A 16008-nucleotide genomic window follows, 5' to 3' on the forward strand; every position below is an offset into this window, starting at 1 on the left:
TGCTATCTGAGCCTTGGGCTTCACAGAGGGGCCTGGGCTTGAAGATGCACAAACCTCCTTGTAGTACTGTCATTTACTATCACAAACAACTTCGTGACCTTGAGGGCCACTGTATAGCAATCCTTCTGACTCATAGTTTTTGTTTATTCTTTTTTTCTTTTTAATCTACAGAAACATTAATGGACACCAGAACGGCTACTGCAGAGCTGGGCTGGACGGCCAATCCTGCATCAGGGGTAAGTATCAAACCATTCATCTTTCAATCCTGCTGTGAGGTCCTGGACCCATACGATATCTAGGAGAGTAGAGACTGCCCAGAGCAGTACCTGTGGGGAATGGAATACAGGTGTGAATGGCTGTGTCCACTGCCCATCCATGTAAAGACAGCACCGGGGGTCTCAGACCTGAGCTGCTGCCTCGTGTGCTGATGTAGACCATCTCTTGACACAGTCGTTTCTGAAAGCTGACACCTAGACACCTAGGGCCATGGCTGTGTGGGGATGGGGGCACGCAGGCTAGTGGCACTGAGGCAAATCAGAGATCTGTGATGCCCAAAGGGCTGCAGCAAAGGCAAAGATATGAGGGAGGAGGTAGAGTTCAGAATGGCTAAGACTCCCTTTCACCTAGACCTTGCCTTGGAGACACATTCATGATTTATTTGTCTAGTGTTCATGTACCTGGCCAGCTACAAAGATAGATTATCCTTGAGGAGCTCATGGCCTCCTGTGGGAACCAGTGTGTGGCACTGGAGATCAACAGGTAGGTGTGGGCACAGAGTTGGGAATGAGAAACCATGAGGTTAGGCAAGAAGCCTTTACAGACAAGGTGCAAGCAAGCTGGGTTTTAGAGCATGAGTAGGAGATTGACAGATGTTGTACTGAGAGCCTGGAAAGATGTTCTAAGTAGGAGGAATGCTGGTTGAAAGGGATGATGAGATTATGAAAACACATAGGAGGGAAGAGTCTGTGTGTATGGAACAGAGCATGGTGTGAATGCTGCTGAGATGGGGCTGGAGGGTAAGTTGGAACCTGGAAGGGTGGCGATGGACTGTGACTGCCATGCTGAGCAGGGAACTTGGATTTTATCCCATAGGAAATGGAGAGATCCTGAGCAGGAGAAGGAAATGGTCACACTTGTTGATAGGATTGTAGAGAACAGTTGAGAGAAAGGCATTTAAGAGGCTCTTTCAGCTGTCTTGGGTGTGACAAAAGAATCAAGTTAAAATAGGATATGCAGAGGCTAGTTTGAGAGAAGTTAAGGAGGACAAATTGGCAATGGATGGACTATGGCAGGAAGGAGAGAAAGAGAGAGGAGGTGGAGATGATGTTCATGTCCCTGGCTTGGGCAGTTGGCTAATATCAGGGGTTAATCATGAAGGGAGAAGGCAAGAGGAGGTGGGAGTGCTCTCTTTATCCCAGCCAGTGGGTGATGTCCAGCTGGGACAGGGCGGCCCTGGGCCTCCTCCTCTGTCCCAGACCTTCTCTCTGCGTCTCATCCCTGTAACCTCTACGCCCCATGAAGGATCTCCAGCATAGCACATCATCACCATGCCTTGGTTCTGCTGCAGGGATGGTTCTAATCGGGACATTTGGGTCACAGGGCGGACAGTTATCTCACCTGTGCATTCTCCACTGGTTTGTCACTGTTACTCTATCCGAGCATTTGAAGAACTGCACTGCTCGAGGCATAAGCATGATGCCTTGAAACAGGGAAGCAAGGTCCAAAATGAGCTGGCATTCCCTAAAGCAGGGAGCGGGGACAAGGCCAGAGCCAGACCACGCTGAACAAGTCCAAGTCATGCCAGAAATACTGTGGGCAACCAGGAAAACCTTCCCACTTTTACTTGGGACTTTATGTAAAGCTGATGAGGCAGCAGTTCTTCCATATCACCTGGATATTAAGAACTTGCCGTCTTTTACAAATTATGTTATTGTTTGAAGTCTTGTGTGTTTTTACAAGGCCCCGACATAATTTATGGTTAATTTTTCCCTTGGTTTTTGTACACAACACCTGTTTTCTTTATACTTCTGATATCCTTTCGCAAGGAAGGTTCTCCTTGAGGGAAACATTCAAAGTCAAGGTATGCCCTTTAGAGACAGCAGCTGCCTGGGCTCTGCCTGTTTGCCCTCCCCACTTGCTACCAGCATGCTCAGCTGCCTTTCCCCAACACTCGTTGTGAGGCAACACACAGCCAGATCATTCTTCTCCTGGTGCCCCGAGTAGCTTCTGAGTCTGTCTAGTTGACAGTGACCAGTGGGAGGGTCAACATGGCCTTTGGTCTGGGTGGAAAAGGAGGATCAAGGACTATGCTTCCATCCCAGGCCTGCTTGTCTGTTTCCTCTGTGCTCTTCCAGGACAGTACCCTCCAATTCTGTGAACACACCAGTGACTCCCAAGTTAGTGTATCTGGCTCAGACTCACATGTCTAGCTGCCACCTCTTTCACTGGATGCTCATGGGCATATCAGTCTCAACATGGTCCAAGCAGATCTCACGCCCTTTTCCTTTCCCCACCCACACACGTGCATTCTCTGTCCAAATCTTAGCACATTTTTAAAGGCCAGAAACCAGAACTGATTCTTGACTTCTCCTTTTATTATCTTCAGATCTCTGCTCGCGTCCATCCTCAGGGATACGCTCTCTGCATCCCAGTCATGTTGAATACCCCATCACAGGTCTTCTCAGTGCCAGGGAGCTTTACCAATAGCACAATACACAGTCCCAAAGTTTATATCTCTCTGTGTTAGAATTTGATTCATTTCCAGCCCCGCTTCAGCCATATTATAACCTCCAGGGTGGCCAGGACTCTGCATTTGTTCATCATTGGCAACTTACACCTAGTTCACTACCTGACTCAATGTTTCACTGTTGAAAGTTTCTGACTTGAGCAAGTGGGTGGATGATGGTGCCATCCTTGGAGTCAGAGGACACAGGAGGAGGAGTATGCTTGGGTGGGAAGAGGATGAGTCAGTCTGGGACCTGTCAAGCTTGAAGCGTCTCTGAGGCACCCACGGGAAGGTGTGCCATCAGTATTTGACTTAGGGGCAATGGAATCAGAAGGTGGCCCCATGTCAGTGAGATGGGAGCCTGGGGCATGGCTGCAGTTTCTCAGGGAGTGTCCAGAGAGGAAAGAGGTGAGAGCTTTGGATGGATAACCTGCACTGAAGTGCCAAATAGAACCTGACCAGGAGACTGGGAAAGAGTGGGCTGGGAGCAGGAGAAAACCAAGAGGAGGTCCAGTTTTAGAAGCCAGGGGAAGAGTGTGTCAGGGAGAAGGGCACAAAAGTGGCAAATGCTTCTGGGTGTTAAACATTTCCACTGGGTTTAGCTGCAAGAACCCTATGGTTAAGTATACGGATGGTTTCAGAGGGGCCCAGCATAGGAAGCCAGAAAGCAGAGAGGTGAAGAGTCAGTAGGAGGTGGGCAATAGAGACAGCAGTTGGTAAGAGGAAGGAGGACAGAGCTTGGTAGATGGAGGGAACAAGGGGCTGTGGGCACATTTGCTTCTCCCAGGGAAATGGCTCCTTTCCTGTTTAAATAGCAAGACGAGATAAAGGCACCTACAGAGAGCTGAGAGTGCTCAGTTTTGACGTGACAGATCCATGAAATAGAAAATTCCTCTCAGCTGCGTGTCTCCTCTCTGAGGTTGGAAGTAGGTTTGGAGGGTGAGGCATGTGGAGTCCGGGTAGCAGGTGTTGAGAGGGCACAAAAGGAACTGCTACTGAGAGCTGCAGAGAGGCTGGGCATATTTTGGAGGAATATGTCAAGGAGTAAGAGCTGAATTGTGGCTGACAACTGTGCACGGGTAAGGATCCTGATCTACAGGCCTCCTTCAGCTGCGTGACTGCCTGGAAGAGCTGTGGCAGTGGGATCATCCAGAGTTCTGGTTGCACAGGAAAAAATGGCAGGACTGAAGGGGCCAGGGGCTGAGGACGCTGGCACCTTATTTCATGACATGTACCCCACAGGAAAGAGAGTGAGGCCAGGAGGGACTGGTGTGACCAGCCCAGGGGCCCCAGATGTAGGTCTCAGTGAGGCTAAAGAACAGATGTGATGGCATGGCTGGGACTGGAGGAAGACCTGGCACCTTGACATCAGATTTAAGACACACAGAGGTCTTCCGGGTGAAGAGGCTCTGAGTGGTTCATGGTGTGAGCTGCTGGAGCAGAAGAGGATGAACTGCATGGCACTGAGGAGCTCAGGTGTTTGAGAAGCCAGGAGGCTTGGGAGAGCAGGGGTCCACCTTTTTCTGAGACCTAGTGTGGAGAAGATTGGGGAGAGAGATGGACTGTCAGCCCAAAAAGGAGGGAAAGTCCTCAGATTGTTTCTCTGCAGTCAGGATACCATGCATGGATATTTAAGGCAGAGATTGTTCTGGAGGCCTCAAAGGAACTGGGTTTGCCCCATCCAGAGGAGGCACACATGCTGCCAGGGGCCCAGCTGGCATTGCAATGGGCCCCATCCACAGTGCATAGCCTGTGGGGCAGGCTTTCAGACCCAGAGAGAGGCCAAGGGACTCTTCCTTTTATGGGGCTAAGTGTGTGCCTTCGATGCTGTACTTGAGAACTACCAGATACAGGAAGGGGTTGGACCACTCACCTACACAAAGCCCACAAATCATTCTCAGTTTTATTGTTGGAAAGCAATATTACATGTCAAAACCAGAAAGTACACCCAGATTAAAAATGCTGCTTTATAATCTATTGCAGCACCCTGCCTTTCATTGAAGGCCTTTAGGTTTAATCTAAATCAGGGGCTACCTGGTGAACAGAGGAAAAAGGTAACAAACACATTTACTAAGTAACAAATGCCAGGGAGAGGCTGAGCTCCCACTAATGGGCTAGCCCAGGGACCCTCACCACGGGCCCTGGTGACCCTTTCTTTGGGTGGCTTCTAGCCCTGCCCTGAAAGATTCCCTAACCTTTAACATTTCTGGACCTCTAGGCAGTGGGGAGTTCGGAGAGGTCCTATGGATAAACAGTCAGCGCTGTGCCCAGCCGTGGGCAGTGCTCTGTAAGTAGCAGTCTTTCTGGTTGCACCTCCAGGTCTGCTCCAGTTCCTAGATGCTCCCTGGCCTCCCTACTCTGTTCCTTCTCCCCGACACTCTGTCTCTCAGGTGTCAGTTTTGTTCTCAGCCCCTCTGGGATGCTCCTGGATGCTCCTCCCACCATGGGTGGAGTGGGTGCCCCATTTTTTTTAAGCCTGTGGGGCTTTGTACCAACCTCTAACATATTGTCCTTCGCTCTATAAGTTAAATATCTGTTGATGTGTCAGTCTCTTGCACTGGTCAGAGAATGAGTCAGCTCCCTCTTTGTGTCCCTGGTGCCCAGCACCAGCCTGGCATAGGACAGGATCAGATTAATGTTTTGTTGACTGAGTAAATGAATAACGATCATTCTTAATACCTGTCTGCATCTCCATCACAGGCCCCTGAACTTAGGAAACACTCAGTTTAGGCTTACTGTAACCCAAATACACTGTAACATGTTTGTTGTAGGCCTCTTAACACCCAATTGGTTGTCAATATCTTTTTAAAGAGCATAATTAGTGATGCACATGGAGCCACTTCTCCTGAGATAAGCATAATAAAGGGGACCAGGACAGGCAGAAGAAAGTCCCTGTTGCTTTCAGCCCCTGGCTGTGATGGATTAGAAAGGCAAACCTAGTCCTTCTGATCAAGAGGCTTATTTAACTTGCTTGTTGGAAATCTCAGTCCACAGTTCTTTTACTTTTGAAGTGGTTGGCCAGGGCTCATGGCCATTTGTACTTGGGCCACCATTGGCCTCTGTGTGTGTAAGTTTCTGTGTTTGTGAGATGTGTGGCTTACGTGTAAACATCTACCTGAGTTCTTACTTTCAAAAAAGTGCTGTGAGGGCTTCCAGTCTCCACCTCCTCCTGTGCTGTCCTGTGGAACCACCTTCAGGGTCTGTGAGATGCTCTGTTGACTACTTTAACACTGGCAGATCTTCACTATAGGAAAGGGGTTGTGATAGAGGAAAAACAGGAAGGAAGTCCGAAGTCAAGCCTCATGAACCTTCAGGATGAGTGAGCTGGGCTCATGTGTACTCTGTGTGTATGTATGTGTGCATATATATATCTTTAGAAATATAAGTATGTGTGTGCATGTATATATGAGCGTATGTATATTTGTGTATGTATGTATACATGTGTATATATGTGTGTCTATATCTGTTTGTACATATGTATATATGTGCTATGTGTCTGTATATATGCATACATGTACATGTGTATATAGTGTGTATATATGTATATGTGTGTATATACGTGTATCTGTATATGTGTGTATGAATATATATGAATGTATATATGTATGTATATATATGTGTGTGTCTGCATACATATGCTTGTATGTGTGTGTGTTTGTGTGTGTGTGTGTATGTATGAAGTTAAATTAGCTGATCTCACCCTGTGCTTCGGTAAGCAGTTCTAGAGTTCTGGAAACACTTTCAATAATGGGAGGATTATTAGACTGAATGGAGAGCTTCTAGAGCAGGCTTCTGTGAAGGGAACAACACGTATCTGAATGTCCATGTTTGGTAAATTAACTCCTGATACGAGATACATGCCCATGAGTGCCGGTGCGCAGGCTGAATGCACAGCTGCTGCTTGGTTGTTTATGCGCTGTCTAGGCCACTTGGCAGCCCCTGGCTGTCTCCTCAGTCCCTGTCAGATCCCCCACCAGCTGCCCACCTCAAATGACTCAGGAAAGCACACTCAGGAGAGAAACCCACTCTAATAACACCTCATCCATTCCAAAGCCGAGCAAAATCAATTACGATTTATCTGGTCTGATGGGTAAGACCTTTATGGAGAAGCAGTTAAGGCCTCAGGTCCTGGCATCAAATAAACTGGCTATTTTTCTGGATCTGCACTCCCTGCCTGTGTGATCTTGGGTCTGTTATTTAGACTTCTTCAGTCTCAGTTTTCATTTCTGCTCAATGGGGTAAGGATGATAACTCTGTCATACATGAAACAATATCAGTAAAAAGTTTTCCTTGGTAAACACTTAGGAAACGTTAGCACATCACTAACCCTCTGGAGGGCTGAATTTTCTGTTTTCTTCCTTTAGTGATTCAATCATGCTTATTAAGACAGAAAAGCCTGAGCTAGATTAGAAAAATCCAAGAGAAATTTAGCTCTGGGCAAAATGGTTTTGTGAATGGAATTTCACCACATTTGAATTTCAGGACATGCCAGAGGCAGGAGGGCAGAAGAAGATGGGGTTGGCCATCATTTCTCAGACGGGCACCACTGAATGGGGACTTGGGAGCTTTGGACCTGATCGCTGATTGCTGGAAGCTATTCTCGTTCTATGCTTTAGTATCTGTCAGGGCTTTTTGGTGGCCAGTGACAGAAAAGCAAAACCCAGTCTTGAAGGATAGCTTGGCTCATGAAACTGAATGGTCCAGGGGCTGGTGTGGCTTCAAGTTTGGGTGGTTATCAATCGATCCCTCCTCCCTACTCTCTTGTTTTATCTCTTTTCTCTCTGTCTTCCCATCCTTTTTTCTCCTCTCTCTACTCCCACAGTGTAGGTTTCATGCTGGAGTTCTTCTTGGTCATAAGATGTCCGTCTGCAGCAGCCCCAGCCCCTATAGCCTTTTTCATCTGTATGCCCTGGAGAAGAGCAGACATCTCCTCCTGGGTCCCCCAGTAAAAGCCCTGGAATTAGCTCTGAGTGGGCCTGGCTGGCTTGGCTTGAATTCCTCTCATGCTCACTCTGGACCATCCCCTGGGGAGGAAATTGACACTGAGGTCCCGTGTCCATTCCTGTGTTGTGGAGAGCCTACTGGAAGGCCAGGGAGAAAGGCAGGAGAGAGTAACAGAGGGAATCAGGATATAGGTAACAGAAAGACGACTAGATGCTAGGTAGGAAAAAAAAAATCTATCACTGTAGGACAGACCCTAAGTGCCTTATAGCCAGGCAAACATTAATCCTCACAATAGCCCCATTTTACAGATGAGGACACCAAAGCACGGAGCAGCTGGCTAATTGCCTAAGGTCTCATGGTGAAAAAGTGCCAATGCTGACCTTTAACCTCCTGGAGGCTGGCTCTCCTGCCAACAATTATGCTCCACTGTCTTCCCCAATGAAATGCTACCCATCGTGGTATCTTCAGAGGGTGGGTTCCAGAAGGAACTCCCAGACCGAGCCTCCTTGAATTCAGGCTCAGTCTGCAAAAGGTTTTTTTTTTTCTCACGGTGAGGGACATGGCTGGTATCCTTTCTCTGAGCTGTTCCCTAGGAATTAGTACCACTTTCTCAACTGAGAGGCCCAGCCTCCCTGCTGTTGGGCCTCTGACCTCCCTGTTCCCTCCCTCATTCCCTCCCCTCCTATTCCCTCTTCAGGTAAACCACTGAGATAAGTCAGAGCTCCCCACCCTAGGCCTCCCACCCACTCTTTATCTTTTTCTCTCTCTACCAAAAGGCCTGTAATTAGGAAACATTAGCAGGCTCAAAACAGCTTTCATACCTGAAACATCCTCCATAATTGCACTCAGCAGAGCTCTTCCCTGGCTATTAATGTCACTTCTATGAAGCAATGAGGAACAAAACACCCGAGGCACTTAAAACATTTTTTATATAATACACGTCTTTTAGGAATGGAAGTTTAAAATCACCTGCCTGACAGAGACAGTGATAGACAAAGGCTTGAGGGGCTCGGGTGAGAGCCAGGAAGCAGGTCCTCCTCCAAGAGATGGAAGGCGGCAACCACGAGATTCAGATGCTGATCTGGGGAGAGACTCCAGGGCCGTGTGTGGGTGGACCTACCTCAATGGATCCCCAGGGGAGGAGAATTGGGCCAGATGAGCAGCAAGGCCACTGCTCTGCCTGGCTTCATTGCTTGTGGTTGCCTTCATGGTGCTTTCCTATGAGACTGTTTTTGTGGGCATGTGTATGCATTTAACAGAAAGGTGAATAGAATGCCACAGATGACCCCTGTTGTGGAATAGAATGTCAATCATTACACTGATTGCAGAAATATATTTGATATGACTTTGTGTGTATGCGGTATGGGTGGGGGGAGAGGAGTGGGAGAGAGAAAGAGAGAGAGAGAGAGAAGCTTCTCTAGCTTGCTGTATTAAACAACTTTGGGAGTTGTGGTGGTTCACCAGATCCTTACTGTCTGGCATATTTATTTTCTCGCTCTTGGAAATGGCTCATAGACTCATTCATCAACAGAGCAGAGACATTTCTGTCCACAGACTCTGGGAGGGAATTCCAGAGGTTACCCAAGCCCACCTTCCCCCTCTTGGAGGAATGTTTAACCCTTGTTGGCCCAGACAGGTGTAGTTCCACTTCTCTAAAACCTTCCCCAAGAGGACAGTTGCCCCACTACACCCCTTGTCCCAATCTTGGAAACCTTTATGCAACTGGCATGTGAGCCTGTCAAATTGAAGGACAAGTGGCTCTCCAGTGCAGGAGAGGACACAGGGCTCCTGACACAGGCACTGGGATGGAGCTGAGGAGGGTCAGCATTGCCCTGACAGCCTGAACTCACAGCACTCCCACTGGTGACCCTGGCGAAGGAAAGAAACGTATTATTGGCAAAGACAAAGCATTAGAAGGAGAGTGAGGATAAGACGAACAGGAGGAAAACAGGCGAAGGAGGGAGGGTCAGGGTTGTCAGAAGAAAGATGAGCCTGGTTCCAGGAAGGAGGAACTGAGCCTCTGGGATGTTGGCTTTGGCCTTACTTCCAGTTATGGGCAAAAGCGTTAGAATAAGTTGGCCAAAATCCCACTATACTTTCAGTAGTATGAAGGATCATGCCCAGGATTTGGGATCTGATGTCCTGGGCTTATTTCCATTTTCTGCTAAGTTCTTTAGCCTCTTTAAGTCCATATGCTGCCTTTAAAACATAGGTAATGTAAGATCTTATATATAGAGTGATTGGGATTACATTGTGTTTACCTTTGTAAACTGTAAGGCTCAGTGCAGTGCCACTTGCCCTGATTAGTACTAGTGGTAACAACGACTCTTGTTCGAAAGACCTAACTTGCATGGGATGAGGGTGGCAACTGATGAAGGAGGGCCCCTGGAGACACAAGATCAACATGTTAGGTTGTGATTCTTACATGAACAATGTCAGAGAGCACACCCTGTTATTAATAGCAATCTTATTATTAATAATGATAACTATTACACTAATCGTTACCATTAATTACATACCAACTGTGTGCCAGGCATCAAGCTTTACTTGTATGACCTCACTTCTCACTGGGACCCTGCAAGGAAGGAAGGTGGCATGTCTCCCATTTCCAAAGTTCCATTTCCAAAGAGCTATTATCCAAAGTTCCAGGACTAGGTAGGGGTGCCTCTGAGACTGACCCCAGGCTTGTCTGACCACAAAGCTCGCTTTTGTATCTTTGCCCCTGAAGGAGTGTGAGGAGAGGAACACAGACTCACAGACTATTGAGAAACCAGAGAATGGAGCTGGGGTGGGGAGGAGTGGGAATGAGGAGGGGCAAATGTTCAAAAAGAAAAAGGGTAGCTTTTTAAAGTAACAAACCAGTGAGTTGTGCATGTGATAAGCACCTGATAAATCATTTTTTAAAGCAAGCTGTATGGGGGGAGGTAGAGGAGGTGGTTTGGGGAAGTGTGGGGTTGGGGGACCAAAGAGCAGCAAGTCCAAGAGGAGCCTGGAGCAGGTGAGCCCTGGCCAGAGATCCTCAAGAGAATACAGGTGGTCCCTGTGTGTGTCCGGCTCTGGGCAGTGATGGAGGAGCCCAAGAGGATTCCTACACACCCCCTAGGTCCTGACAAGGGTTCAGGAAGTGAAAATTGCTGGGAAAGGCAGGGAGAGCTGTGAGGGGTTCCAGGGAGCTCCTTTGTCCCATCCATTGTCCTCAGTGTCAGCGGTGCTGAGTGCACCCCTCCTCTGTTTGAGATGCTGCTCTGCCAATAGAATGGGGCTGGGGTCCCATCGTGGTACATCCTTATCTCCATGCATGCTTGCATGCTGTCCCACTTGTTGCTCTTTCTGGTGGAGATAGGCATGTCCAATATGTTTCCCAGTGTCACGAAGGACAGCCTACATGACAAATGTGGGAGTCAAGATTCTGACTTATCTGCTGATCAAGAGCTTTGCCTTTAAACCAATGTGGCAAATGTTGATGGTCCGTGTTTGCCTTTAGGTGCAAACAGTTCATTATGTAACAAGGCAGGGGTGGGCAGTGCCTCAAGTGATGGGGACCTGTGTATGACTGGCCATATCTTCACGGGGCTGACCGTGGGATGCAAATGCAGGGAAGGCCAGACTGATCTCTGCCATTTGGAGCAGTCCTGGTGCCAGTTGAAGGTAATGGTAGCCCCACTGTGTGCATTGCTGGCCTGAGCATAGCTGTCATAAGAGGCTTAATATGGGAGCTGAATTTTAAAGGGGACATTGGAAAAATTAGAGTGTGTCTATTGGGGTTAACCAGGGACCTTGTCATTCAAAGAATATTCTTGCACCTGGGAAGCCAAGTCCAGGAGGCAAAGGAATGGAATACTTTTTCTCAATGGAGGCAGAGGTTTCTGCAGGCTTCCTAGGACCAAGCTCCAGCATCCAAAGTCCCAGGAAAAAGCAGTCCCTGAAGTGGATCACACATGGTGGCCACATTCCCACCCAATTGGGAGAACACACAGGATGTGGTGGGGGTGTCCTCTCTTGAGGCCAGATGTGGCTTTTTTTCACCCAGAGACTGGGAATTTCCTCCATCGTAAGAATGGGGGAGGGATAGCATTAGAAGATATACCTAATGCTAAATGACGAGTTAATGGGTACAGCACACCAGCATGGCACATGTATACATATGTAACTAACCTGCACATTGTGCACATGTACCCTAAAACTTAAAGTATAATAATAAAAAAAAAAGGAAAAAAAAAAAAAAGAATGGGAATGAAGCCAAGAGCTCCTGCCAGAGGCCCCGCCCCTTCCTTCTCCCATGGTTGGCTCTCTTGTTTCCAAGACAGCTTTGGCTGGCCCCAGCCAGCATGGCTCACACTCAGTCAAAACTTTCCGAGCTCATGAAATGAGGAGCCCATTTCCTTAGCCTGTAACCCAGCATGATGGGCCAGCTTGAGGCTGGCCTCTGCTATACATTCTCAGCAGAAATCCCAACAAGCTGAAGGGAAATGCCATCAGTCTCTCCCAGGGGTGACTGTCTGCTCCTCTGTCAATGGAGTCCAGGCCTGGGCATAGCAGTATTAAGCAGCTGGAGCCTGGGGCCTGCAGCTCCCACCCCTGCCTTGTTCTACAAGGCCGTGTTGGGCAGCAGTGAGAGCCACATTCAATCGACAGTTTAAGATAATCACATGTGTGAGGCACTGCAATAATGGCAGCTGAATACCCTGCCACCGTTGCCATAGTGACCAGCCAAGCACTGGTTCCCTCCTATTTTTTTTTTTTTTTTTTTTTTTTCCTTTCTTGTTTTCTGGACCTCCTTGTTATAGGGCTGGCTGATGGGGTGGGCAATGAGTTGGGGAAATGGGAAAGGAGGAAAGGGGGAGGAGAGACCCAGGAGGGGCTGCCCATTATACTCTCTTTAAATACCCCAGCTGGAGGTGTTTTAAATCCCAATAGAGACAGAGAGAAACAGTGTCTTAATCCCTAACTCCCTGTGAATTATTTAAAGGGATCTTGTCAGAAGGATGAATTTGTCACTGTTGCAGTGTCAACAGCAGCAGCAGCTGTCATAATGGCTGAGGACCCCACTCCAGGCAGGGCCTGGTACGCAATGCTGCTGCCTGGTGGAGGTTACAGTGCCCCAGGGGTGTATATAGATAGGGAGCCCCGTGCCCAGACCCAAGCCTGCAGTATTTTCCCTAACATGCTGGTAGAAACCTGGGTGTGAAATATGCCGGAATATAAAGGGGTGTGCGCCCTTCAGAGCTCGTGCCCTGCTGGCCTTGCCCTCTAGTAGTGTGGCTGGACCTAAGCTGACTAGCGCTCACACGGCCTTCTGATGGTATGCATACCCAAGGGAGGGCCATGGCAAACACCTCAGCTGCCTGCACTTACACACACACGCCCATGCACACATATATCAATGATAGATGCACAGGTGCTGACAGACAGACAGAAGTGTCTTAGAGCATACACATCATGGAAGGAGAGCGGAATTCCAAGAAAAAAATAACTGATGTGCACTCAGAGAGAGGCTAAGTGTGTGTCCCCAGAGGGCAGCTATTCATGATAACTGGCTCGCAAGGGGCTCTTACTGGGGTTTAATTACCTTGCAAGCTTAAGTCATGTTTAATCCTCACAATTGCCTCATGAGATAGGTACTATTATGTACTATCCCTGTATTGCAGAAGAGGAAGTCAAGGCTCAGAGAAATTTAAAGACTTGCCCATGGTCACACAGCTGGGTCTGGCGGACTCCAGAGCCTCTGAACTTACCCTGGGCTAAGATGGCGATCCCCATAATTATGGGTTGGGCAAGGTTAGAGCAGTGCTGTTTTTAAACCCCCACCCCTTTTTTGATCATCACAAAAACCTCCTTCCTAGCAATCTGAATATACTCTGCTTGAAGCCATTTCCTCCACCTTGACCTTGTTACAGTATTATCTGCATTTCTCTACCATCCAAGATTTTGTGGAGCTCTGCTCTTAAATATTGCATTGGGAAACAATATGTATATGTTTGTGATATTCCAGTTATGTCCCTCACCCCCATCCCCTTGCTGTGATGCATTTCCAGGAAGGCATCTTTGCTGTGAGTTCACAGTTTAGGGAATTCATTGCTTTGTACTGCTACAATATGGAAGCCCTTCCAAGGCACTGGGCTTTCAGAAGCAGTCTCCAACCCTGAGTCGGTCACCTTTCCCAATGGAATCCCACATCAGGCCATGGTAATGAATGGGGGGTAGGGGGAGGCATTCCTATCCTCTCAGCCTGGCACATCTGGGACGTAAATCAAGCATATTGGAAGGTAAGCTGGTGCTCACAGCCCTCAGGGGAGCTTTTGAGTAAATCCCTGCCTTGGTTGGTTGGTGTACTAAATGGTAGATCCCTCTGGGCTTGTAGGAATTTATGCCCCACGGACTGCATTTTACATTTTAATTAGCCCTCTAGCTTGTCTAATATCCAAGCTTTTTCAGGCTTAGTCTACTGTCTACACAGGAGCTTTGTCCTTGGGGTCCAGGCTGATTGGTGGGGAAGGCTTGGTAGCGGTGGCTCCAGCCCAGCCCTGAGCATCTGCTGCCCTGAAGAATCTTTGGCCTCCTGTGGGCTCTGTGAAGTTGTGTGCTGCCCAGGCTCCAGTGGGCTTCTTGTTCACAGGGGCAGCCATCTCCCCGGATTGGGCAATGCCAAGAAAGCTCCATTATGGTCCCACAGGACATGGTGGCAGCAACTGTTTGCAAAATAGCAGCCTCCCTCAACAGCAGTTTGTGCCCAAAAACAGACTGCTGAATGGGACCAAAGCCTGTAAGATGTGTCCAATTTTGTCTCCTTGTGGTCTGAGCTGGTGGCTGACAGTGGTCCAGGGATTGCTGGCTCGAGAGAAGAGAGCCTGTGATGAAACAGCTCAGAGGAAGCCCTGGAGATTCCCAGAGGGAAAGGGAAGGGGACTGCTGGTTGTTTCTCTGTGTCTGTAAGGAGAGGGAGTTTAGCTTTTTAGTTCCTGCATTCTGCTGACCAAAGGGTAGGATTATTTATATAGGATCTAGATGATTTCCACACCCTGGTGACTCAGCTGGAGGTGGATCCTGAGGTTAACGTAATCACGATGATGATGATCATAATAATAATGGCAATAATTGGTACTCAGTGAATGGTAGTTATGTGCAGGCACAGCACTAGATGAGCTCCTTCCACATCCATGATCTTTCAGTCTTCGTATTACCCTGCAAAGTAAATAGTATTTTGCAAGTGAGGAAACTGAAGCTCAGAAAGTTGTCTGTGATCACAGAGCTGTAACTGGCAGAGGTGGGGTCTGCCTGCCCTGGCAACCTCTCCAGCTTCATCTCTTTCAGTGTTTCTCTTGCTGTTTAATCTTCTGTAGCCACACTGGCATCTTGGCTTTCTCAGCAATGGGCCAGGCACCTTCTTGCCCTGGGGAAATTGTTCTGGTTGCCCTCTGTGCCTGGGATGCTCCTCCTTCATGTACCCTCCAGGCTAGCTCCTGTGTTTCATTCAGATCTCAGCTCAGAGGGAGATCTTCCCTGATTACCCCACTGCCAGCTGTCACTCTATTTCCTTTCCTGCTTCTTAGTAGTTGTTAATGCTACCTGACTTTATATTATTCATTTGTTTGTTTGTTCATCCTTTGGTTAACTCTACTGGAATATAAGGTCCATGGGGACAGGGATTTTGTCTCTCGTTTACTGCTGTTTCACCAACTCCTAGAATGTTGCTTGGGGCTGCTGTAGTAGATGTTTGACTCTTTATTAAATAAATGAGATAAATGAGCTGGGTTTGAAACAAATCAGAATAGCTGGGATCGTATTAGGCCAACGGAGGCCAAAAAGCCTATTTCAATTATTTCTATTCCTGTCTTAAATAAAGGTGTCCAGAGGAAGTGCCCCTTTCCAGCCAGGCCCTGTAGAAATGGTTTATTCGTGGAGGTTATAATGATGCAGCATCATGATAGTCATTGGGCATTCTTAGAGGAGTGGGCCTGGTGTGGGGTGGGGGACATTACATCAGTCCAGGGAGGGGCCAACTATCAAACATCTTTCCAGAACTCTGTGCTTGGAACTGTCTTCAGAGGCACAGAGTGGAATCAGCTCAAATCTCTCACCTTCATTTTACAGTGGCTCTTCATTTTGACGAGTAATATTATTTCTTAGTTTGCTCATCCTTCTCACTAATCAGACTTGGTTCCAAATGACCTTTGCCTGTTTCTGAAATTCAAATCCACTCTTGGGGCATACAGAATGTGTCAGAGTTTCTGAAGGTTTTTCTAGAAGGTAGTGTAGATGGACCAATGGGTAGAGCCCATGACGATGATTTTGCAAGGGGAACAGTTTATACAGATAAATGAGTTTTGATAGCATGCTTT

The 16008-nt window shown here is 47.9% G+C and overlaps 1 protein-coding gene across 2 annotated transcripts in view; it reads left to right on the forward strand.

Annotated features, from left to right (window-relative positions):
• The window catches only part of EPHB1 (EPH receptor B1), a 446794-nt gene that overhangs the window by 131341 nt on the left and 299445 nt on the right, over positions 1–16008 (forward strand). For both annotated transcript variants that reach the window (XM_024244263.3, XM_054552661.2), the window contains exon 2: positions 172–236. In XM_024244263.3, the coding sequence (XP_024100031.1) occupies positions 172–236 (65 nt within the window). The remainder of the gene's footprint in view (positions 1–171; positions 237–16008) is intronic.

This window comes from Pongo abelii, chromosome 2 (assembly GCF_028885655.2).
Source record: "Pongo abelii isolate AG06213 chromosome 2, NHGRI_mPonAbe1-v2.0_pri, whole genome shotgun sequence".
NCBI classification, from domain to species: domain Eukaryota; kingdom Metazoa; phylum Chordata; class Mammalia; order Primates; family Hominidae; genus Pongo; species Pongo abelii.